At 38.0% G+C, this 25,139-nt stretch overlaps 2 protein-coding genes across 2 annotated transcripts; both read left to right on the top strand.

The window, feature by feature from the left end:
- myh7l (myosin heavy chain 7-like) lies at positions 1-10,772 on the top strand. The gene is made up of 39 exons (XM_042773132.1): positions 1-102; positions 223-279; positions 368-575; positions 847-990; positions 1,076-1,232; positions 1,332-1,359; positions 1,772-1,877; positions 1,984-2,076; positions 2,167-2,230; positions 2,348-2,446; positions 2,546-2,649; positions 2,745-2,883; positions 2,977-3,095; positions 3,178-3,327; positions 3,432-3,602; positions 3,710-4,019; positions 4,208-4,287; positions 4,365-4,570; positions 4,674-4,797; positions 4,884-5,020; positions 5,138-5,393; positions 5,486-5,728; positions 5,813-5,989; positions 6,077-6,222; positions 6,309-6,399; positions 6,491-6,880; positions 7,032-7,158; positions 7,235-7,353; positions 7,452-7,648; positions 7,833-8,016; positions 8,357-8,522; positions 8,610-8,734; positions 8,811-9,119; positions 9,308-9,511; positions 9,601-9,897; positions 9,993-10,097; positions 10,183-10,278; positions 10,372-10,506; positions 10,650-10,772. Exons 3-39 carry the CDS (start codon positions 375-377, stop codon positions 10,668-10,670), a joined length of 5,820 nt encoding a protein of 1,939 aa, XP_042629066.1. The 5' UTR covers positions 1-102; positions 223-279; positions 368-374; the 3' UTR covers positions 10,671-10,772.
- Positions 10,773-14,290: 3,518 nt separating this feature from the next.
- Positions 14,291-25,139, top strand: LOC109064994 (myosin-7). Its single transcript, XM_042773125.1, has 39 exons — positions 14,291-14,531; positions 14,737-14,771; positions 14,904-15,115; positions 15,413-15,556; positions 15,637-15,793; positions 15,949-15,976; positions 16,084-16,189; positions 16,274-16,366; positions 16,597-16,660; positions 16,757-16,855; positions 16,942-17,045; positions 17,126-17,264; positions 17,338-17,456; positions 17,537-17,686; positions 17,791-17,961; positions 18,068-18,377; positions 18,488-18,570; positions 18,746-18,951; positions 19,037-19,160; positions 19,283-19,419; positions 19,514-19,769; positions 19,863-20,105; positions 20,185-20,361; positions 20,484-20,629; positions 20,708-20,798; positions 20,907-21,296; positions 21,390-21,516; positions 21,588-21,706; positions 21,802-21,998; positions 22,250-22,433; positions 22,530-22,695; positions 22,877-23,001; positions 23,182-23,490; positions 23,605-23,808; positions 23,893-24,189; positions 24,274-24,378; positions 24,503-24,598; positions 24,689-24,823; positions 25,020-25,139. The coding sequence occupies exons 3-39, from the start codon at positions 14,915-14,917 to the stop codon at positions 25,038-25,040; spliced, it is 5,823 nt and encodes a 1,940-aa protein (XP_042629059.1). The 5' UTR covers positions 14,291-14,531; positions 14,737-14,771; positions 14,904-14,914; the 3' UTR covers positions 25,041-25,139.

The raw sequence follows: 25,139 nt of genomic DNA, 5'->3' as shown, positions 1-25,139 counted from the left end.
CACAGGTCACCTGTCCTTGGCCTTATAGGGTTAGGGCAATCGAGGTTATAAATCCCATCTCTGCTATTGTTCTGAATCTCGCCATACTGTCCATCGGTCCTAGTGAGTTTTCGTAGGAACGTTCTTTCCTAGAACTATGTGTATTGTGCTATTGCTTTAATGTTTTCATGTTATATTTATCATTGCATATAGTTTCTTGGTATATTTTACTCTGTATTTTAGGTGGAATCACAAACGCCTGGAGCCTCCGTTGGCATCTGCTGTCTGTCAATAACCTTGGTAATTTATGTTGGTGATGCAAGCATCTGTTAAGATTGAAAATGATGTAAACTGCATTCTAACAAGTTCTTGTTTTTTACAATTGAAGGTTAACCATGGGTGATGCTGAAATGGCAGTTTTCGGGCCCGCAGCCCCTTACCTGCGGAAGTCTGATAAGGAGCGTCTAGAGGCACAAACAAAAATCTTCGACTTGAAGAAGGAATGCTTTGTAATAGATCCAGTGGAGGAGTTTGTTAAAGCCACCATCATAAGTCGAGAGGGTGACAAAGTCACCGTGGAGACACAGGGAGGGAAGGTCAGTGGAAAAAGAACACAATTTTCCATCTGTTATAAACTAAACGCCGAAGCTTCTGTGAATGTTTGATCAGCCACTACATAATTTAGATATTGTAATATGATCTGAGATCATTGCTGATGTGAACTCCTTTTACATAGATATGTAAAACATATAATATATGGTTGCATTTTTAAGGAGTCTTCAATTCTCAAATTCTCAAATACTCAAATAGAGAATCTCTTGGGGTTTTCAGTTTGAAAAACCTGCTTTATACTTTTTCCTTGTACAGACTGTCACTGTCAAAGATAGTGAAATTCTGCAACAGAATCCTCCCAAATTTGATAAAATTGAAGACATGGCAATGCTGACTTTTCTCCATGAACCAGCTGTGCTGTATAACCTCAAAGAACGCTATGCAGCATGGATGATCTATGTGAGTATACAGGAGTCTCAGCTGCTTCTTTGAAACCAAACCTTTACTTTTATTTGAAAATTCTACTAACTTTCCTGTTATACAGACCTACTCCGGGCTGTTCTGTGTCACTGTCAACCCTTACAAGTGGCTGCCGGTGTACAATCAGGAGGTGGTTATAGCCTACAGAGGGAAGAAGAGGGGTGAAGCTCCTCCGCATATCTATTCCATCTCTGATAACGCCTACCAGTACATGTTGGCAGGTGATACTCACAGAAATAACCAAATACACAAATCTTGAATTAAGCACCAATAAAACCAAAACCAAAAATCTATATTTCTGTTATTCTGTCCTTGTACAGACAGAGAAAACCAGTCTATTCTTATCACGTAAGTGACAAAACACATAACATACAAAAACACTATATTACTACATTGAGTACAAAGAAGTCTTCTGTACTTCTGTTTATATGAGTAACGTTGCATAGATACAGTAATCTTTTGGCAATGTATTAAAGCGATAGTTTACCCAAAAATAAAAATTGTGTAATTCACTCATCCACTGAAACCCATATGGCTACTATTTCTACAAAGACATCTTATAGAATGTCTAGACTTCTCTTGTCCATATGAAAGTGGACTCTAAAACTGTTATATTACTATATCACAAAGGATTTGTGAAAAATAAAATTGACCTCTACACCATGCAAATTCAGAACACGCAATCATTCAAGACGCCAAGATATGGACATTGTGGTCATGTCATCCATTTCTCATGATAATACTGTTTTTATGACTTTAGTGGAGAGTCTGGAGCTGGGAAGACTGTGAACACTAAAAGAGTCATTCAGTACTTTGCCAGCATTGCAGCAAGTGGGGGGAAGAAGGACCCATCTGCTCAGAACAAGGTTCCACTTTATTGAAGGGACAAATATAGAACTGTTGACAACACTTTAAATGCAAACTGTTTTAAATATGGTTCACCTTCTTTTGTGATTTGATCTTCTCATCTAGGGAACCCTGGAGGATCAAATCATCCAGGCTAACCCTGCCTTGGAGGCTTTTGGTAATGCTAAGACCATCAGAAATGACAACTCCTCAAGATTTGTAAGTGAATGTGTACTAAATCAAAAATTGCAGAGCATCGTCAATTTTATGCAACATGGTGCAAGATGGCTCTTCTACATATTTTTATAGGGAAAATTTATTCGAATTCACTTTGATACAAGGGGGAAACTGGCATCTGCTGACATTGAAACATGTATGTCTTTGCTCTCTTTTCACCAACAATCTTATGATTTAATAAGTGAAAATGTAAATTATAGATTAATATGCATTACTTGGACATTATAAAACTACGTTCTTTCTATTTGTATAGATCTTCTGGAGAAGTCCCGTGTGACCTTTCAGTTAAAGGCTGAGAGAGACTATCACATCTTCTATCAAATCTTATCCAACAAAAAACCTGAGATCCTTGGTGAGCAAATTATGCAACCTCAGATACTCAATAAATTCAAAACATAGATAAGACTTGTAATCTTTTACTCTCTCACTTCTACTAAAACTGTATAAACAGAGATGTTACTAGTGACAGCAAACCCCTATGACTACGCATTCATCTCTCAGGGAGAGACCACAGTTCCTTCCATTGATGATACTGAGGAGTTATTGGCAACCGATGTGAGTATCTTGTTATTAAATTTGGTTAAAAACCGTGATGTTCTTTGGCCCCATAATAGTAAGCAGTCAAATACCCAAGTTTTCTACTTTCACAGAATGCCTTTGATGTATTGGGCTTCACACAAGATGAAAAGAACTCTGTGTACAAGTTGACTGGAGCCATTATGCACTACGGCAACATGAAGTTCAAGCAGAAGCAGCGAGAGGAACAAGCAGAAGCTGATGGAACTGAAGGTAAGGAATGAAAATGCAGTCAATTCAAATGTCATCACCTTTGTGAATAGCTGTATTTCAGTCATGCTTTATGTAAGGAATCTTGATTTACAGATGCTGACAAATCAGCATATCTAATGGGTCTGAATTCTGCTGACCTCATCAAGGGTCTATGTCATCCAAGGGTCAAAGTTGGAAATGAGTGGGTCACCAAGGGACAAAATGTCCAGCAGGTAAGTAGGTATAATTCAAGCAGACAACAATGAGAGAATGAAAAAGCAATCAAACAAAACTTTCATGCGTTGATTATTTCAGGTAAACTATGCTGTTGGTGCCTTATCAAAAGCAGTGTATGAGAGAATGTTCCTCTGGATGGTGGTGAGAATCAATCAGTCTCTAGAGACAAAGCAGCCTCGACAATACTTTATTGGAGTGCTGGACATTGCAGGCTTTGAGATATTTGAAGTGAGAACTGAATGCTCAGCTTAACACAATAAATTACATCTCAGCATTTCAAGTATCTGTATTTTTCATACATAAAACTGATGCTTTTACAAATTCATTTACAGTACAATACCTTTGAACAACTCTGCATCAACTTTACCAATGAAAAACTGCAACAGTTTTTCAACCACCACATGTTTGTGCTGGAACAAGAAGAGTACAAGAAAGAAGGGATTGAATGGACGTTCATTGACTTTGGTATGGATTTGCAGGCCTGCATTGATCTCATTGAGAAAGTGAGTAAGCAAAAATTACTACAAGAAATTTTACAACAAGCATTAAAATGAAACTATATATGTGTTTCTTTGACTTCACCATTCCTCCATATTCCTGGTTCCTTCAGCCAATGGGCATCATGTCCATCCTTGAAGAGGAGTGCATGTTTCCCAAAGCCAGTGATGCAACATTTAAAGCAAAGCTTTATGATAATCACCTTGGGAAATCAAGCAACTTCCAGAAACCCAGGCTTGTGAAGGGCAAGCCAGAGGCTCACTTTGCACTGGTTCACTACGCTGGTATAGTGGACTACAACATCAACAACTGGCTAGTGAAGAATAAGGACCCACTCAATGAAACTGTGGTTGGATTGTACCAGAAATCCTCACTGAAGTTGTTGTCTCTTCTATTTGCCAACTATGCAAGTGCAGATGCAGGTCTGCTTGTAATGTCTTTTCAAAAAATTACACTATCAATTTGAAGTACCATCTAATTTAAAGTAATGTGAAGTCATGTGATATGTCAAAATCAAGCTATAAACCAAAAGTGTCCATACTGTGTCAAAGAACTCTTGTGGCATTTTAGCTCAGTCATTAAACCTTTATGAATAACTCCTTTTGTCCAGTCATGGCTGATGGTACCAGTGGGAAAAAAGAAAAGAAGAAGAAAGGGTCATCATTCCAGACAGTGTCTGCACTTCACAGGGTATATCAAAGGCAGCCGATACCTAAAAGCAATTTGTTCTTTCCTTGTCAAATGTGCTAACAAGTGTTTGCTTACAGGAGAATCTCAACAAGCTAATGACAAACCTGAGATCAACTCATCCTCACTTTGTACGGTGCATCATCCCCAACGAGACAAAGACTCCTGGTGCAATGGAGAACCCTTTGGTTATGCATCAACTGCGCTGTAACGGTGTACTGGAGGGCATCAGAATTTGCAGAAAAGGCTTTCCCAATAGAATCCTGTATGGAGATTTCAAACAGAGGTACCAAAAAAATAAAAATAAAAAAGAAAGAAAGAAAGAAAAAGACCAGAAGTTACTGCAAAACTTGTTTAATTTTTAAATACTTAATTCTGTGATTATGCAGATATCGGATCTTAAACCCTGCAGCTATCCCTGAGGGACAGTTCATAGACAGCAAAAAAGGAGCAGAGAAACTGCTGAGTTCTCTTGAGATAGACCACCAGCAGTACAGGTTTGGACACACTAAGGTAAGTCTTGTAAGGCCACCTTCTGGGAGTATGCGAAATTCTGCAAAATAAAAAGGCTGTGAACATAATGTCTGGTATTATTTTAGGTATTTTTTAAGGCTGGTCTTCTTGGCCAGTTGGAGGAGATGAGAGATGAACGTCTATCAAAAATAATCACTGGAATTCAAGCTAGGTCTCGAGGTCTTCTTTCAAGGGCTGAATACCAAAAGATGGTAGAACGCAGGTAAACAATTATCCCATACATTACTTTGCTTAAACTAGCAATGCGTGTTTCTATGTGCTGTTGAATTTTAAACAGTGTTTGATTGTATTTTTTATGCATTCTCTGCAAATAAAAAAGGGATGCCTTGCTCGTGATTCAGTGGAATGTACGTGCATTTATGAGTGTCAAGAATTGGCCCTGGATGAAACTCTTCTTTAAAATTAAACCATTACTGAGATCTGCTGAAGCAGAAAAGGAAATGGCCAATATGAAAGAGGAGTTCTTGAAGCTCAAGGAAGCTTATGCAAAGTCTGAGGCTCGCAGAAAAGAACTTGAGGAAAAAATGGTTACTCTTCTTCAAGAAAAGAATGACCTCCAGCTGCAAGTGCAGGCGGTATGGTCATAAAACTTCATAAATAAAGGATTGGAATAAACAGTAATATGTATAGTTTGCATGAATATTTTGAATCTTTTCAATGCAAACAGGAACAAGATAATCTCTGTGATGCTGAAGAGAGGTGTGAAGGTCTGATCAAAAATAAGATTCAGATGGAGGCTAAAAACAAAGAGCTCACAGAGCGACTTGAGGATGAGGAGGAGATGAATGCAGAGCTAACAGCTAAGAAGAGGAAGCTGGAGGATGAGTGCTCTGAGCTGAAGAAGGATATTGATGATCTGGAGCTGACTCTGGCTAAAGTGGAGAAAGAGAAGCATGCTACTGAGAACAAGGTTTAATACAAACAGTAATTAACTGTGAAAATGAATGTCCATCTCTTATAAAACTTTTAACCAATGTTAGCTTCATATACACAGGTGAAGAACCTGACAGAGGAAATGGCAGCTTTAGATGATATCATTGCCAAACTAACAAAAGAGAAAAAGGCCTTGCAGGAAGCTCACCAGCAGACACTGGATGACCTGCAAAGTGAGGAGGACAAAGTCAACACCCTCACCAAGGCAAAAGCAAAGCTAGAGCAGCAAGTGGATGATGTGAGTAATTATTATTATTAAGTATTATTTTGTATATATGTTTCAGCAGATTAAGATTTTTTTGTTGTTGTTGTTAAATCCGTCTAGCTTGAGGGATCTCTAGAGCAAGAAAAGAAAATCCGAATGGATCTAGAAAGAGCCAAGAGAAAACTTGAAGGAGATCTGAAGTTAGCCCAGGAGAGCATAATGGACCTAGAGAATGACAAACAGCAACTGGAAGAACGACTGAAGAAGTAAGACCAACTACTTTATTATTATATTATTGTTGTTTTAAATGTTTTAATATCCTAATGATTTAAAGGCCATAATTTCATTTCAGAAAAGACTTTGAAATAAGTCAGCTCAACAGTAAAATTGATGATGACCAAAACATAATTATCCAGCTACAAAAGAAACTCAAGGAGCTGCAGGTACTTTATATAACCATATAATGATCTGTTCTGTTGATCAATGCACTGTGCATTTTGGAGAAAAAAAAACTCAACTTCTATTTTGTGCTAGGCTCGAGTTGAGGAGCTGGAGGAAGAGCTTGAGGCAGAAAGAGCTGCCAGAGCCAAGGTGGAGAAACAGAGAGCAGATTTAGCCAGAGAGCTGGAGGAGATCAGTGAGAGACTGGAGGAGGCTGGAGGAGCTACAGCTGCTCAGATTGAGATGAATAAGAAACGAGAGGCAGAGTTTCAGAAACTTCGCAGAGACCTTGAAGAGGCCACTCTGCAGCACGAGGCCACTGCTGCCACACTGAGGAAGAAACAAGCCGACAGTGTGGCGGATTTGGGAGAGCAAATAGACAATCTGCAGAGAGTCAAACAAAAACTGGAAAAAGAAAAAAGTGAACTCAGACTCGAGCTGGATGATGTGGTCTCCAGCATGGAGCAGATTGTCAAGTCCAAGGTGAAAAAACAAGGTTTCTCTTCCTTTTTTGGGGGGAAAGATGGCAAGATTCCATTCAGCCTTTAAACATGTCATTAGCATAAGAGTCTTTAATTATGTTTTTCTTTTAAACCTCTGTATATGTCTATACTAATACAATTTATCTAAATAGACCAACATGGAAAAAGTTAACAGAACTCTGGAAGACCAACTCAATGAATTCCGAAACAAGTGTGAGGAAAATCAAAGGTCCCTCAATGACTTTACAACCCATAAGGCAAAGCTCCAGGCAGAAAATGGTAAGTGAAGAATTTTGTTGTAGCTATAAAAGGGCGACAATTGTATGATAACAACTGTTTTCTTTCAATACATTAGATGAATATGCAAGACAGTTAGAAGAAAAAGAATCATTAATCTCTCAGCTGACAAGGGGTAAGAACTCCTTTAGTCAACAACTGGAAGACCTGAAAAGGCAGTTAGATGAGGAAATGAAGGTAACATATACTTGTCCACATCTCCTATGTTTCTACTACTGCTTGTACTTGTACTTTATAATCTTATTTAACAAAGTAATCAAACAAATCTTTTCCAGGCGAAGAATGCTCTCGCCCATGCACTGCAGTCATCTCGGCATGACACAGATCTGCTCAGAGAGCAGTATGAGGAGGAGCAGGAGGCCAAAGCAGAGCTACAGAGAAGCATGTCTAAAGCTAATACTGAGGTGGCTCAGTGGAGAACAAAGTATGAAACTGATGCCATCCAGAGGACTGAGGAGCTGGAGGAAGCCAAGTAAGATATGAAACCATTGTATCTTTGTGGACATGAGTGTACTGAATATTGGGACCCACTCAAAAAGACCCAGCACTGACTGCCCCATCCTACTTATGTCAATCTATACAAAGAGGTGAAGGCTCAGCTTATTTTATCTGCTAATTTTCAATAGTCAGTTTTTTTTTTAATTACTTCCATGCAGGAAGAAACTGGCTCAGCGTTTGCAGGAGGCTGAGGAGGCTGTGGAGGCAGTAAATGCTAAATGCTCTTCCCTTGAAAAGACTAAACACAGACTTCAGAATGAAATTGAAGATTTGATGGTGGATGTGGAGAGAGCCAACACTGCTGCTGCATCTTTAGACAAGAAACAAAGAAACTTTGACAAGGTAGTATTTAAACAAGAGACTAAGACAACATTTAGACAAGACTGAATTCTTTTGAATTCATGAGAATTCAATTACGAATGAATTATTCCTTGTAGAGTGAGAAAGATACTTCAGAAACATATATATTATGCCAGTCAAACGTTTGCACATACTTGCATATTATTTATTATTAACCTTTTTCACTTTTTAGATGAAATAAAACAAATGGATGTATGGGACCTCTGAATGTCACCCTCACCTTTCCATTTCATTTATTTAAAAGAAAACACACACACACACACACACACACAAAAAAAAACATTCATTATAAAAATGTAATTTAACAAAATTTTCTTTTCAGGTCTTATCTGAGTGGAAGCAGAAGTATGAGGAGTCTCAGTGTGAATTGGAGAGCTCTCAGAAGGAAGCCAGATCTTTAAGCACAGAACTGTTCAAGCTGAAGAACTCCTATGAGGAATCTCTGGATCACCTGGAGACCGTAAAGAGAGAGAACAAGATTCTGCAAGGTTTCTTCATTGCTATTTTGTACATACTTGCACAAAATTACAATTATGTATGGTAATGTCCAAATGCTAATGTTATTTTTCTTATAGAGGAGATCTCTGACTTGACTGAACAGCTTGGAGAGAGTGGGAAGACAATCCATGAGTTGGAGAAGGTTCGTAAGCAACTGGAACACGAAAAGGCAGAGATACAAGCTGCTCTGGAAGAGGCTGAGGTAGGAGGGTAGCCACAAAAATGATATGAAATGAAGTGCAATGATGACATGAGTAAGCTTATTTTGTTTATTACAGGGCTCTCTGGAGCATGAGGAGGGTAAAATCCTGAGGGCCCAGCTAGAATTTAACCAAATAAAGGCTGACATTGAGCGCAAGCTGACTGAGAAAGATGAGGAAATGGAGCAATCAAAGAGAAACCTACAGAGGACCATAGACACCTTGCAAAGTGCTTTAGAGTCTGAAACTCGTAGCAGGAATGAAGCTCTCAGGATAAAGAAGAAGATGGAAGGAGATCTAAATGAAATGGAGATCCAGCTGAGTCAGGCTAACAGACAGGCAGCCGAGGCTCAAAAACAACTCAAGTCTATTCAGGCCCATCTAAAGGTAAAACAAATGTGTTACTATTTCAGAATTCACGTTGTGTGTCTATATATATATATATATATATATATATATATATATATATATATATATATATATATATATATATATATAGATATATATATATATATATATATATATATATATATATATATATAAACCTGACTTCATTTCTATGGAAATTTTTGTAGGACTCCCAGCTTCAGCTGGATGACTCTCTTCGAGCCAATGATGATCTCAAGGAGAACACTGCCATTGTGGAGAGACGTAATACCTTGCTTCAGGCTGAACTGGAGGAGCTTAGGGCAGTTCTGGAACAAACAGAGCGTGGACGCAAACTTTCTGAGCAAGAGCTGCTGGATGTCACTGAGAGAGTACAGCTTCTGCATTCTCAGGTAAATCATTAAGAGTCTTTATGGATATTTGTTGTAAGGTTATAGGTTAAACGGTCAATGTAACACGATTTACAAAATTTCATATATAGAACACCAGTCTCATAAACCAGAAGAAGAAGCTGGAGACTGACATATCTCAGCTTCAGAGTGAGGTGGAAGAGGCAGTGCAAGAATGCAGGAATGCAGAGGAAAAGGCTAAGAAGGCCATCACTGATGCTGCCATGATGGCTGAGGAGTTGAAGAAGGAGCAGGACACAAGTGCTCACTTGGAGCGTATGAAGAAGAACATGGAGCAGACCATTAAGGACCTGCAGCACCGCCTGGATGAAGCAGAACAAATTGCTATGAAGGGAGGCAAGAAACAAGTCCAGAAACTGGAGGCTAGGGTGAGTTCACAGATACTTATAGAGTCCACTTCTTGCTCATTTAAGACAACATAAATAAAACAATGACTAATGCACTTCTACTGTATCACTCCTAGGTAAGAGAGCTGGAATGTGAAGTGGAAGCTGAACAGAAGAAAAGCAGTGAATCTATTAAAGGAATCCGTAAATATGAACGCCGCATCAAGGAACTTACATATCAGGTGGGATTAGATGATTTAGACTACACGAGCAAGTGTATATGTCTAATAATGTACACCAAATTAATCTTTAGTTGTATGAACCTAGACTGAAGAGGACCGCAAAAACATAGCCCGTCTTCAGGATTTGGTCGACAAGCTGCAACTAAAAGTCAAAGCTTACAAAAGAGCTGCAGAGGAAGCTGTAAGTGCTCTTGAAATTCAGAGGTAGTTGCTGTGGATGGTGTTGTTCAAAGTATATGGATGTCTTATGTGTCATGGTTTCCTCCTGTAATAGGAAGAACAGGCAAACATTCACCTTGGCAAATTTCGTAAGCTGCAGCATGAACTAGATGAAGTAGAGGAAAGAGCTGATATTGCTGAATCTCAAGTGAACAAACTACGTGCCAAGAGTCGTGATGTGGGGCCAAAGGTACTTTGGACACAATTAATTAATAATTAATTAAATTATTAAAAAGCTCATAAAGTTGCTTGATTTAAGTTTGCATGGGACATATCCCACTCTTTTAATAGCCAATATTTATGACATTCCATTGTTTACATTTTCTCTCACAGAAAGGGTTCGATGAAGAATGAAGTCTCCTGGAAATCTTCTGAAATCACCTTTCCTTGCTTGCCTTTCTCTCTGTACACTATTGTTTTCCCTCACTTTCATGAAATAAAGTCACTCTGCATCTAGTCTGTTGTCTTGTGTGTATATGGAGATTATTGTGCTGCTTTAAGTTACCACATCATGTTGTTATAATAAAAACCAAGCACTCTTCTAAGAATTTAATTTCATGTTTTACATATCTACATATATTTACTGTTTTATTAATTTGATCGCACATTATACATAATAATAATAATAAATAAATAAATAAACATTTGTATCTCCTTGTATTTGTATATTCTATTTATCAAATGGGACACAGTGTCCATCAGTGAATATAAGAGTTTCTCAGGCTCTTTTATAGCTGTGCCTCAGACATATAGGACTTTGGGCTCTAATAATGAAACATCCCCTATGGAAAGTGAAAATAATAAATCACAACCCCTGGTTTTCAATGTGTTTTTTAAACTACATCAATGAGAGATACGAGTGTATGGAATTCTAAATCAAGAAGCAGTGTAACTTCAATGTAACAATGTAACTTTTTTCATATGTTGTCATTTTCATATGTTGTATATCACTGCACATGCTACATTACAGCAGGGATTGGGGGGTTTTAAGTATCGCAGAGAGCAGTGCTATATGTATAAAATGGAAAGAGATATAACAAAGCCTTTGGTTCTCAAAATAGGTTGGACAGGAATGGGAAAGCAAATACAACTCTGAAGCACTTATGCATACAACCACAGACAGCTGCACTGATACTTCAATGTGCCAGACCATTTTTATACTTAGATGCATTTCATGTACAGATATTACAAAAATGTGCACAGACAAATCCTGTAGAAACTACCAAGCGCTATTCTGCTACAAAACAGAAACACAAAAGCTAAGTTATTTTTTCCAGTTATTTTTAAAACAATCTTTTATTTTGCTGTCTAAATGTAACTTACCTCAGGCCAGATCTCTCAAAGGCCTCAGTTTCGTCCTCTGCCTCGCTGAATAGGTAGGTGAGACATGCATCACCAAGAAGGGTGAAAGAGTAATAAACTAATAAGGAATATGTCTAGACTCTAGTCTATTTCATTAGCTTTTGCTTTGGACATATTAAATACACAAGTCGCATATGTATTTGTGTATTGTAAGTATTTTCTTTTAAAAAATGATTTGTTTTACCCTGTTTATTTATGATTCAAGGAATATGTTGTTTAATGATATAATGATAGGTAGTATACTAATGTGAGAGTTGAGCCAATAAAATATTTTTTTGCATCAAAATTACAATCTGTTACGTCTTTAGCAAGCATTTAGCTAAACTTAACCAGCCACCATTTACACAAACCTTGTTACATTAGCTAGAAGTCCAATGCCCGTAAAGATAATAAATGATTAGTAATCACCTATAAACATTTACAAATGATGAATAATTTCTACTTTAGATGGGCTACTGCAAAAACATGAACAAATGATTAATAAACGATTAGTAAAGATGTGTGAATATGGTAAGTTCAGGTCTTTTGGGACACATTTCGCCATCGAGATGACTGCTCATAAAGGTAATAATGATTACTAAACATTTATAAACATTTGCAAATGATGAATAGTTTCCTCTTTAGATTGGGTACTGCAAAAACATGAACAAATAATTAATAGATTATTTGTTAAGATGTGTAAATAAAAGGTCTACACAACAAACAAAGACCAACAAATGAAGATAATATGAAATGAAAGTTTACTGATATTTGTAAGCATTTAAATTTACATTAAATAATCATATGTTAATCATTAGGCAATGTTTAATAAGTTCATTAGTAAACATTAACAAGAACATTACCTCATATTTCTAGCTATGGGAATATATATTAACTAATGATCCCTTAAGCATTCTATAATGTCTGTTAATAATTTACAAATGAAAGTGTTACCAGTTCTGGCAACAGTACAGTTTGGGGATATGTGTGTAATCCTATGACAAGTATAATTAAGCAGCCAGCTGTGATAGTTACACATTCATGGGAACAGTGATTTTGTTTTATGACCAGTGAGAACAAAATGAATTTTAAAGCACATACCCGTGTCACAATAGTGTTCCTAGTGTAAAATGCTGCTCTGACTTTGGAAAACTAGAGGTCATCGTTATCTTTATGAGTCTTCAGCAATGGCTTGGCATTTCTCACTTCCTTTTGCACTTTGATGCCAGTCATCATTTAAAAGATGGCTGGGTGTCAGAATAGAACAGTCTTATCACTTGTCATAGGCACTTAACTCCTTGTTTATCTGTTAACCCTTACTGCATGGTAATTGTCAAGGGTCCTCACCTTCAGTTATGTCAGCCAGTTGCATGTATCAAATCCTGTTCAGTCTTAATCAAATACTCTATAAATGGACTAACAGTTATAGGAAAAATAAACTATATTCATGATGACAATAACTTTACAATATTATTATTATAATTATGTACTTTTGTATTTACCTTTAAATGCCATTTCAGTGTTTCTGTCTGCATTTATTTGAATGAAAGAATGTCCACCTATGAGGCCTATGGATTACTGCCCCTTTCATCACTCACAGTTGCAACAAATACCAAGGACATTGCAATGGAAATACCAACATGTGTACCCTCAAAAAAGGAAGCGATATGAGTACAGGACTATATACCATTACAAGAATTTTAGCATACCATAAAATATTGATGTGTATACCTGTCACTTGGTTTTATTTAAGAGGAAAGACACCTATAATGGCCAGGTGACGAGCTATAGTTGATCCCAGGCAGAGACATAAAATAAGGTCCAGAGGCTCACAGTATGATGTGGTTTCACGCCTCAATCAGTGAGATCCACTCTATAGGAATTTCACAGGGTTATCTTTGTCCTCAAAGAAACAATGGGTTGTCAACAACATGGGTTGTGGGGGGAGACACTTGCTGGCTGGTGGATGATAGTGAAGTATGGCACAGCCATGGCCACAGTCTACACTGTTCCCTACCCAGGGGACTCCAGTTTTCTCTTTACTTTTTTATTGTACTACCATTATCTTTTTTTTACTGAATCTGAAGTATGACACCTGTGACAGACCAATCTGTGTGCTGTTTGACACTTGTCGCCTGGATAATCTTGCAGAAAAATACTCAAAATATATACACACACACAGAGCACATCATATATTTTTTTTCACATCTCCAAAAACACACAAAAAAAAAACAAACAATCACACATAAAAACCCACTAAATAACCCCTCTGTATAATTGAGAGCCCACATGGCATGCAGTTCAAACATATCACTTTACGGAAATCTGATACCTTCTCCTGAGTATTCTAAACAATGTTGGAGGACAAATATAGAATTCCATCTAAAGTTTGTTAAGACATCCAGCATTTGAATCCCTTTGTTGCCTGTTAAACCCTCATGTGGCAGTAAAGTAATGCAGTGGTGGCTTACCACAAGAACATACAAATGGAATTTTCTATAAATATCTTGCTCCTTTGTCCCAAGTTTTAGAGTAATATTCGCCTCAGATGCCTATTCTCCAATAGACAACTTCGTCTGGCTTTAATCATTCACATTTCATTTAAGTGCAAACCACTTAACTTTTTTAGCTGACCTAAATTAGTGCTCTGCTATCAGCCAGAACCTAATATGGAGCACTAACAAAGACTTAACTCACCTAGCAGGTTCTTGTTCCTCCCTAATACCCCTAACTACCCTCATTGCACCCTAACAGTGCTCAGACGCAATAGCATTCCTGCTTTGTGGGATGCCTTCTCCAAATTTGGGAAGGTGACTTCCTTTATAAAGAGATTTCATGGTTGGTCTCCAGACAAGTCAGAAGTTTTATCTGAGGGTAAGATCTGAACCAAAACTGCATGCTGATGTTACATTTAATAGAAAATTATGCAAATTCCTTCTAAAATTTCATTCATGATAAATCTGTATTATTTCTTATTGTGTTTCTTTCTTCTGATTTACATCTTTTAAGTATTGGGTTGTTTATTGATGTAACAAAGATTAAATTTACCAATCCACATAACTGAACCTTAAATTAACAGGTTCTTCTTCAGCTGCCACACCTGGTGCACATCAGGTAAGAGTCATGCTTATTTAACCTTCTCTTTATTTATGTTTCAAAACAGTTTTTTATATGATCATATACTAGAAAGCTGTTGATATTGCAAAATTGTACAAACATGGACTTAACGTACCTTATCACCTCCAGACAAGGCAATCATGGGGGATGCTCAGATGGCAGAGTTTGGAGCAGCGGCTCCTTACCTGCGGAAGTCGGAACGAGAACGTTTGGAAGCACAAACTCGTCCATTTGATATGAAAAAGGAGTGTTTTGTGCCTGATCCAGATGAAGAGTATGTGAAAGCTTCAGTCATCAGTCATGAAGGTGACAAAGTCACTGTACTGACTGAGAAAAGAAAGGTAGGTTCAACTAATTGAATAAGCATTACTTCTGAAGGAGCATTTGGAGAAAAAGCTTTTTTAAAGGGCAGACACTTTCAGTGATAGAGATAATTCAATGGTACATTTCCAGTGGTACAAGTGGTCACTGAAACATTTTGAGCAACAATTATTAATAACTTAGCAATAGTTAAGTCTAAATTAAAACAATACAAGCAATACAATACAATCTGCACACAATAGCAAATCTGATGCCACTTTACATGATAGTATAATTCTAATGGTATTATTCTAATAATTTTTTTCTGCTTCTAACAGACTGTCACTGTAAAGGAAGCTGACATTCATCCCCAAAACCCACCAAAGTTTGATAAAATTGAAGACATGGCCATGTTCACCTTCCTTCATGAGCCAGCTGTGCTGTTCAACCTCAAAGAGCGCTATGCAGCATGGATGATCTATGTAAGAGCAGATCAGTTCAGTCACTTGAGAATACATCCTAATTAGCTTCAATTACTGAACTTTATTTCCCTTTCCCACAGACCTACTCAGGGCTGTTCTGTGTCACTGTCAACCCTTACAAGTGGCTGCCGGTGTACAATCAGGAGGTGGTTGTAGCCTATAGAGGAAAAAAGAGGAGTGAAGCTCCTCCCCACATCTTTTCCATCTCTGATAATGCCTACCAGTACATGCTAACAGGTATGGACAAAGCCAAGGGAGGCAAGGGAAGTGTAGACATTTGTGAAGGACAGCTTCAAATCTCAAATCTCTGGATGAGCATTATAATCTTAAAGATCAATAATATATAGGTCATAACTCAAGAATTAGTAACATTACAGTCTTCTCCATTTCAGACAGGGAAAACCAGTCAATTCTGATCACGTAAGTAAAATTACTTATCTTTTAATGTAATTCCTTAGTTAATTAAATACATCTTGTCATTTTAAAGATTTAAACCATTTCTTTTTTGATGTTCTATGTTACTGTAGTGGAGAATCTGGTGCAGGAAAGACTGTAAACACGAAGAGAGTCATTCAATATTTTGCAAGTATTGCAGCTGGAGGCTCAGCAAAGAAAGATGGGTCAGAAAAAAAGGTAAGTGTCATTTTCATGTGTCATCTGTTACTATATTAGCTAGAACTGATTGAAAAGATACCGAAACAGAGTGTTTCATTACAGGGAACCCTGGAGGATCAAATCATCCAGGCTAATCCTGCTCTGGAAGCTTTTGGTAACGCAAAGACCATCAGAAATGACAACTCCTCAAGATTTGTAAGCTTCAGCATTAAACACTAATGTGAAATTTAGTGAACAAGTAAACTGTTATCCAAATTACGTTTAATGTATAATGTATAGCATGCATGTGTAGCATGCATTGCACTCAGTGTTTCTGAGGCATTAGGTATTTATAAGCCATACTGATTAATTTTCAGTAGCTTACACAATAATTAATGCATTCATTTTGTTTAATTTCATAATATTATAATTTTTCAATTCTTCAGGGAAAATTTATCCGAATTCATTTTGCTGCCAGTGGCAAGCTGGCCTCTGCTGACATTGAGACATGTAAGAATTCATTCAATTTTTTTATATGTGGAGACTGGTGTTACAAAAACATTGAAGGTCAAAGACTAACATTTAATTCTTTAATATAAATATCAGATCTTCTGGAGAAGTCAAGGGTGACGTTTCAGCTTAAAGCTGAAAGGGACTATCACATTTTCTACCAAATCCTCTCTCAGCGGAAACCTGAGCTGCTGGGTGAGACACAGTAGATATCCCATAATCAAAGGCCTTTTACAGTTTTAGCACTACAAACTAACGGTTCTTTCTCTCTCTTGAAATAGAGATGCTGCTCATCACCAATAATCCCTATGATTACGCTTTCATCTCTCAAGGAGAAACCACCGTAGCCTCAATTAACGATGGTGAAGAACTACTTGCGACTGATGTAAGAGTAAATCGATTTACATCCTTTTTTTCTGTCATTGTAAAGCTCTCATATCACACCTTTAATTCTGTAAATTTTAGGAAGCGTTTGATGTACTAGGCTTTACTCAGGAGGAGAAAAATGGCATCTATAAACTGACTGGAGCCATAATGCACTATGGCAATATGAAGTTCAAACAAAAGCAGAGGGAGGAGCAAGCAGAAGCTGATGGGACTGAAGGTATGTAGAGTATAATTAGAAAGTGGCAAACTAAATGCAAACTTATCTTATTAATACTGCATTAATTTTACAGATGCAGACAAAGTTGCGTATCTGATGGGCCTCAACTCTGCTGACCTTATCAAAGGTTTATGCCATCCAAGAGTGAAAGTAGGAAATGAGTGGGTCACCAAAGGGCAAAATGTCCAGCAGGTGAGTTGGAGTGTCAGCAAAGAAATTATGCCTATTTATCCATGTAATGTCAAACCATACACATGCTTCTCTGTGCTCAGGTGTACTACGCTGTTGGTGCACTGTCCAAGGCAGTGTATGAAAAAATGTTCCTTTGGATGGTTGTAAGAATCAATCAGTCTCTGGACACCAAACAACCTCGCCAATACTTCATTGGAGTACTGGACATTGCTGGTTTTGAGATCTTTGATGTAAGTCTTTGTGGATAAATCCTCATGTTGTCAAGTTTAAAATGCATATTATTGTCCAACTTACATATACTTTCAATTCCTTTCAATGAATTTAAAAACTACAGTTCAACACCTTTGAGCAACTCTGCATTAACTTTACAAATGAGAAACTGCAACAGTTTTTCAACCACCACATGTTTGTGCTGGAACAAGAGGAGTACAAGAAAGAAGGGATTGAATGGGAGTTCATTGACTTTGGCATGGACTTACAGGCCTGCATCGATCTCATTGAGAAAGTAAGTAGTGCAAATGATAATGCTGCCATACATGAATGGTGCTTTAACTGTTTAACAAGGCTATTTGCTACGTCAGTAACTCAATCCTATGAACTTCTTTATTCAGCCTATGGGCATCATGTCCATCCTTGAAGAGGAGTGCATGTTTCCCAAAGCCAGTGATGCAACTTTTAAAGCAAAGCTTTATGACAACCACCTTGGGAAATCAAACAACTTTCAGAAACCAAGAGCAATCAAAGGGAAGCCAGAGTCTCATTTTTCTCTGATTCACTATGCTGGTACAGTTGACTATAATATCAACAACTGGCTGGTGAAGAACAAAGACCCACTGAATGAGACTGTTGTTGGACTCTTTCAAAAGTCAACACTCAAGCTCCTGTCAATGCTCTTTGCTAATTATGCTGGGACAGAGTCTGGTATGTATCTATGTATGAATCATGTGTGCACAATAAAATCTCATACACACTTATGAGCGTTTTAAGCAGTACTGCATTCAAAAATAATTACTGTACCTTGTTTTGACCAGCTCAAGAGAATAGTAAGGGAGGCAAAGGAGGTGGAAGTAAGAAGAAGGGCTCCTCCTTCCAAACTGTTTCTGCGCTTCACAGGGTAATTCAATTACAGACTCAAATTATCATACACAATGAAAAAAAAAAATTAGATAATGTATACTAATGTTATGAAGCTTGTTTCCAGTGGATCTATGTTAGTATTTTTTAGGTAACTGAAAATATTCCTTAACATAAATGAATAGCTTAAATTCTGTGTACATTTTTCCCTACAGGAAAACCTGAATAAGTTAATGACAAACCTAAGATCAACTCACCCTCATTTTGTGCGCTGCATCATACCTAATGAGACAAAGACTCCTGGTGCAATGGAGAACCCTTTGGTCATGCACCAGCTTCGATGTAATGGTGTACTAGAGGGCATCAGGATTTGCAGGAAGGGCTTCCCCAATAGAATTCTCTATGGAGATTTCAAACAGAGGTTATTGTTATTATTCTGTGACATTTAAACTCTAAATTTATAGCAACTCTTTCCATTATTAGAAATGTTCTATACTTATCTACAGGTACCGAATCCTAAATCCTGCAGCCATACCTGAAGGTCAATTCATAGATAGCAGGAAAGGAGCAGAGAAACTCTTGAGTTCACTGGATATTGATCACAATCAATATAAATTTGGACACACAAAGGTGAAAATTTACATTAATCTGAAGAGTGATTTTATATCTATTATTTAATATGAGAGCAACGATGACAGTGGTCATGTAGTACTGTGAGTAAAATGCATGTTTCTATAATGAATTCTGCTTAGGTGTTCTTCAAGGCTGGTTTACTGGGTCAGTTGGAAGAAATGAGAGATGACAGACTATCTCTAATTATTAGTGGTATTCAAGCTAGATCCAGAGGACTTCTTGCAAGGGTTGAGTTCCAGAAGATAGTTGAAAGAAGGCAAGAATTCCACATATTACACACACCTTAACAATTTGCTCACTGTATTAAACTCTGTAATATTTTCTGACATAAAAATGGTATGTCCTCACAGGGATGCCCTACTGGTTATCCAGTGGAATGTCCGTGCCTTCATGGGGGTGAAGAATTGGCCCTGGATGAAGCTATTCTTCAAGATCAAACCTCTACTAAAGTCAGCAGAAGCAGAAAAAGAGATGGCAAATATGAAAGATGAATTTGCCAAGCTCAAAGAGGCTTATGCTAAATCTGAAGCACGAAGGAAAGAACTAGAAGAAAAAATGGTATCTCTTCTCCAAGAGAAGAATGACCTACAACTTCAAGTCCAAGCGGTCAGTTAATATTTTGTGCCTTTAAAACATTGAAGTAAATGTGTTTTTGCAGTATAGAAATTACTGAATAGTTTTAACATCATTTAAAAACAGGAGCAAGATAATCTCTGTGACGCAGAAGAGCGATGCGACCAGCTCATCAAAAACAAAATCCAGCTTGAGGCAAAAGCCAAAGAGCTCACAGAGCGACTTGAGGATGAGGAGGAGATGAATGCAGAGCTAACAGCTAAGAAGAGGAAGCTGGAGGATGAGTGCTCTGAGCTGAAGAAAGATATTGATGATCTGGAGCTGACTCTGGCTAAAGTGGAGAAAGAGAAGCATGCTACTGAGAACAAGGTCTGGGATGTCTTTCTACACAACACACACATGCACTGTAATATTGTACAAACATTCAGAACTTTATGTTCTTATGCAGGTGAAGAACCTGACAGAGGAAATGGCAGCTTTGGACGATATCATCGCAAAGCTAACCAAAGAGAAGAAGGCCTTGCAGGAAGCTCACCAGCAGACACTGGATGACCTGCAAAGTGAGGAGGACAAAGTCAACACCCTCACCAAGGCAAAAGCAAAGCTAGAGCAGCAAGTGGATGATGTGAGTTTTACAATTTACATATACATTTAATATTCTTGTAATAATGAATTATACAAGCAAGTTTTCTTAGTAATGTTATGAGCAAATGGGCATGCAACCAACTGTTGAATTATTTAAACCAGTTGGAAGGATCTCTTGAGCAAGAAAAAAAGATCCGTATGGATCTGGAAAGAGTCAAGAGGAAACTAGAAGGAGACTTGAAGTTAACCCAGGAAAGCTTAATGGACCTAGAGAATGACAAACAGCAGTTAGATGAGCGACTTAAAAAGTAAGTCAAATTCTTCCATTCTTTCACAGTCCAATCTACAGGTATATGTTACTGTAAGCGTCTCTTTTTCAATCATAGGAAAGACTTTGAGATCAGTCAGCTCAATGGGAAAATTGAGGATGAACAAATTATTTGTATTCAGCTACAGAAAAAACTGAAGGAACTTCAGGTAACGTGCGCGCACACACACACACACACGCACTCACAAAGAGCATATTGAGATGGGAAAAAATTAAATGAGACATGAGAGATAACCCTGGCTTATTTATGATAACAGGCACGTATTGAGGAGCTGGAGGAAGAGCTCGAGGCAGAAAGAGCTGCCAGAGCCAAGGTGGAGAAACAGAGAGCAGATTTAGCCAGAGAGCTGGAGGAGATCAGTGAGAGACTGGAGGAGGCTGGAGGAGCTACAGCTGCTCAGATTGAGATGAATAAGAAACGAGAGGCAGAATTTCAGAAACTTCGCAGAGACCTTGAAGAGGCCACTCTGCAGCACGAGGCCACTGCTGCCACACTGAGGAAGAAACAAGCCGACAGTGTGGCAGATTTGGGAGAGCAAATAGACAATCTGCAGAGAGTCAAACAAAAACTGGAAAAAGAAAAAAGTGAACTCAGACTCGAGCTGGATGATGTAGTCTCAAACATGGAACATGTTGTTAAGACGAAGGTATTGTTAGTACAAGTATTCATAAATAAGAATTTATATTTGTTTCTAGCTGGGAAGTATTTGAATTCTTCCTAAATTATATACTTTGTTCAGGCAAATCTTGAGAAGACCTGCAGATCTTTGGAAGATCAAATGAATGAATACAGAACAAAATATGAGGAGGGCCAGCGTTGTATCAATGACTTCACAATGCAAAAATCTAAACTACAATCTGAAAATGGTAAGGCTGTCAAATAAGTTTTTTGAGCGACAGAACTCCAATAATAATAAAATGCATGATGACATACCCAGGTGAACTTGCAAGACAGCTGGAGGAGAAGGAATCTCTCGTCTCCCAGCTAACTAGAAGCAAGATGTCTTATACTCAGCAAACTGAAGATCTTAAAAGGCAACTGGAGGAAGAAACTAAGGTGTGAACTGAGTATGAACATTGTCTGATTAACATATAAAAAATTAATTGCATTAATTTTGTTGATCTGCTAAATAACAATGTGTCCTCCTTCAGGCGAAGAATGCCCTAGCTCATGCTGTACAGTCAGCTCGTCACGACACAGATCTGCTCAGAGAGCAGTATGAGGAGGAGCAGGAGGCCAAAGCAGAGCTACAGCGAGGCATGTCCAAAGCTAATTCTGAGGTGGCTCAGTGGAGAACAAAGTATGAAACTGATGCCATCCAGAGGACTGAGGAGCTGGAGGAAGCCAAGTAAGATATGTTTCTATTTAGAATTACATATATATTTGAACTTTTCTTTAAGGTTTAACTTTTCTACTGACAGATAAGCTTTTTGTTTGTGTTATGTTTCTTTTAAAATGTAAGACGAACAAAAAGTTTTTCTGTTAGTTGGCCAAGCCTCCTTAAACATAAGGTAAAAATATCATAAAATGTCTATCGATTTCTTTTAGGGTGTGCAAACAAAATGATCTGCCTTAATAATGTTCTGTTTTTTAAAACAGGAAGAAACTGGCTCAACGTTTGCAGGAGGCCGAAGAAGCTGTTGAAGCAGTAAATGCGAAATGTTCATCTCTTGAAAAGACCAAACACAGACTCCAAAATGAGATTGAAGATCTTATGGCGGACCTGGAGAGATCTAATGCAGCTGCAGCAGCCTTGGACAAGAAGCAAAGAAACTTTGATAAGGTAACCAAACATGGCCCTTGATTTGGGATTATTCTCAAAAATTATTTCTGATTACTTGTGATCCTAAAATATACTTGCATGAAAAAATGCTTTTAGGTCCTGGCTGAGTGGAAGCAGAAGTATGAAGAGTCACAGGCTGAGCTAGAGAGCTCTCAGAAGGAAGCCAGATGTCTGAGTACAGAACTTTTCAAGCTGAAGAATTCCTATGAAGAATCTTTGGATCACCTGGAGACCATGAAGAGAGAAAATAAAAATCTCCAAGGTAAATTTGCAAAGAATCTTAAAATAAATGATTATAAATAAATGTAAATACTGAAAAGACGTCATGGTTTGTTTGGAGCGTGGCAGTGGAAGATGTATAATTTATATCACTGTACAGACGTTATCACTAAGGCAGGAGAAAATATGGCAATATGTTGAAATGCAATATTCTTTTCCTCTAGAGGAGATTTCTGATCTCACTGAGCAACTTGGTGAGGGAGGAAAGAGCATTCATGAACTGGAGAAAATGAGAAAACAACTGGAGCAAGAAAAAAATGAGATTCAGAGTGCTCTGGAAGAGGCAGAAGTAAGTGTTCAGATGCAGCTTTATTCCTTGACTTTTGAGAAAAACACAAAAACAATATAAAAGCGATATAGATTTTAGAATTTCAAGCAATTGTGTAAAATAAATTTTCAAGATGATTATATTAAAGTAATGTTTTTAATTAACTTGCAAACCAAGTAACAGATCACAATCTTCTTTAAGGCCTCATTGGAGCATGAGGAGGGTAAGATTCTGCGAGCTCAGCTAGAATTCAACCAAACAAAGGCTGATATTGAGCGCAAACTAGCTGAGAAGGACGAAGAGATGGAGCAGAGCAAACGCAATTTGCAGAGAACCATCGATACTCTGCAAAGTTCTTTGGAGTCAGAAACACGAAGCAGGAATGAGGCCCTCAGAATAAAAAAGAAGATGGAAGGGGATCTAAACGAGATGGAGATCCAGCTTAGTCAGGCAAATAGACAAGCAGCAGAGGCTCAAAAACAACTCAAGAGTGTCCAAGCACATCTGAAAGTAAGACGCACTCTGAAGAAATACTTTAAATCAATGAAGCAAAGAATGAGAGCTATTGGAGAGTTAGAGAGTTGTTGAAATGTTTGTTTTAATTAGTTTGCACTCATATTCTAGGATGCTCAGCTACAGCTTGATGACTCTCTGAGAACAAATGAAGATCTCAAGGAGAACACTGCGATTGTAGAGAGACGCAACAACCTTCTGCAGGCTGAACTAGAGGAGCTGAGAGCAGCTCTTGAGCAAACTGAGAGAGGCCGCAAGCTTGCAGAGCAAGAGCTGCTGGACACCAGTGAAAGAGTGCAGCTACTGCACTCCCAGGTATGCGATTGATTGGTTAGTCTTCATTCTGAACAGATCCATTTATTCAGTTTCTAATTTAATGCAAACATCTCCTTTGTCCAGAATACAAGCCTCTTGAATCAGAAGAAGAAGCTGGAGACTGACATATCTCAGCTTCAGAGTGAGGTGGAAGAGGCAGTGCAAGAATGCAGGAATGCTGAAGAAAAAGCCAAGAAGGCCATCACTGATGCTGCCATGATGGCTGAGGAGTTGAAGAAAGAGCAGGACACAAGTGCTCACTTGGAGCGTATGAAGAAGAACATGGAGCAGACCATTAAGGACCTGCAGCACCGCCTGGATGAAGCAGAACAAATTGCTATGAAGGGAGGCAAGAAACAAGTCCAGAAACTGGAAGCTCGGGTGAGTGACCTACCATAAATCCGAACAATGTTTTCCGACTATTGCAAGTGGTACTCTGTAAACACGTTTATACTGTGCCAACAGGTGAGGGAGCTGGAGAATGAAGTAGAATCAGAGCAGAAAAAGAGCAGTGAGGCAGTGAAAGGAATTCGCAAATACGAGAGACGTATTAAAGAATTGACCTACCAGGTAAAAAACAAAACAAAACAAAACAACTTATTTCACTACTGAATACATCTATACAAAATGTGATGAAAAAAACATTCTCATACAACAAGTTCTCAAGTCTCTTTGCTATCATTTGTCTTAAAAGACTGACGAGGATCGCAAGAATCTGGCTCGTCTGCAAGATCTAGTTGATAAGCTTCAGCTAAAGGTCAAGGCTTACAAGAGGGCTGCAGAGGAAGCTGTAAGTATCAGCCTTAATATCACACTTTTTTGATAAATCATACTATTCAGTTCAGGCTGTAATCTCAGAGCTGCTAATCCTGCTTCATAGGAGGAACAAGCCAACACACATATTAGCAAATTACGGAAAATCCAGCATGAACTCGATGAAGCAGAAGAAAGGGCTGACATTGCAGAGTCACAAGTCAACAAACTGCGTGCCAAAAGTCGTGATGTCGGTTCTAAGGCCAGTGATTAAGCAGACTGATTTTATTATTTTTTTTTGCTTCTATGATTCAAACCAATCACATGAAGCTTTAATTTCCCCAGTTTTAAAGTATATTTTTGCCACATTTATATACAATTGATTTTTATTGAGAACATATGTAATTAAAATATTTTACCACAACTCATAATCTCTTCCTCTCCTCTTTTTCATACAGAAGGGACATGATGAAGAGTAAAGCTCAAATGGACCTTCTGCGTGACTCCTATTTGTTGTATTAGCTATCCACCTAGCTCTTTTTCAGTTACACAGTAGAATAAAGTTTAATTGCATTCAA

Source organism: Cyprinus carpio, chromosome A2, assembly GCF_018340385.1.
Source record: "Cyprinus carpio isolate SPL01 chromosome A2, ASM1834038v1, whole genome shotgun sequence".
Classification (NCBI taxonomy): Eukaryota; Metazoa; Chordata; class Actinopteri; order Cypriniformes; family Cyprinidae; genus Cyprinus; species Cyprinus carpio.
Note: the sequence above shows the minus strand (reverse complement) of the source record. Positions and strands in the feature narration are given on the sequence as shown.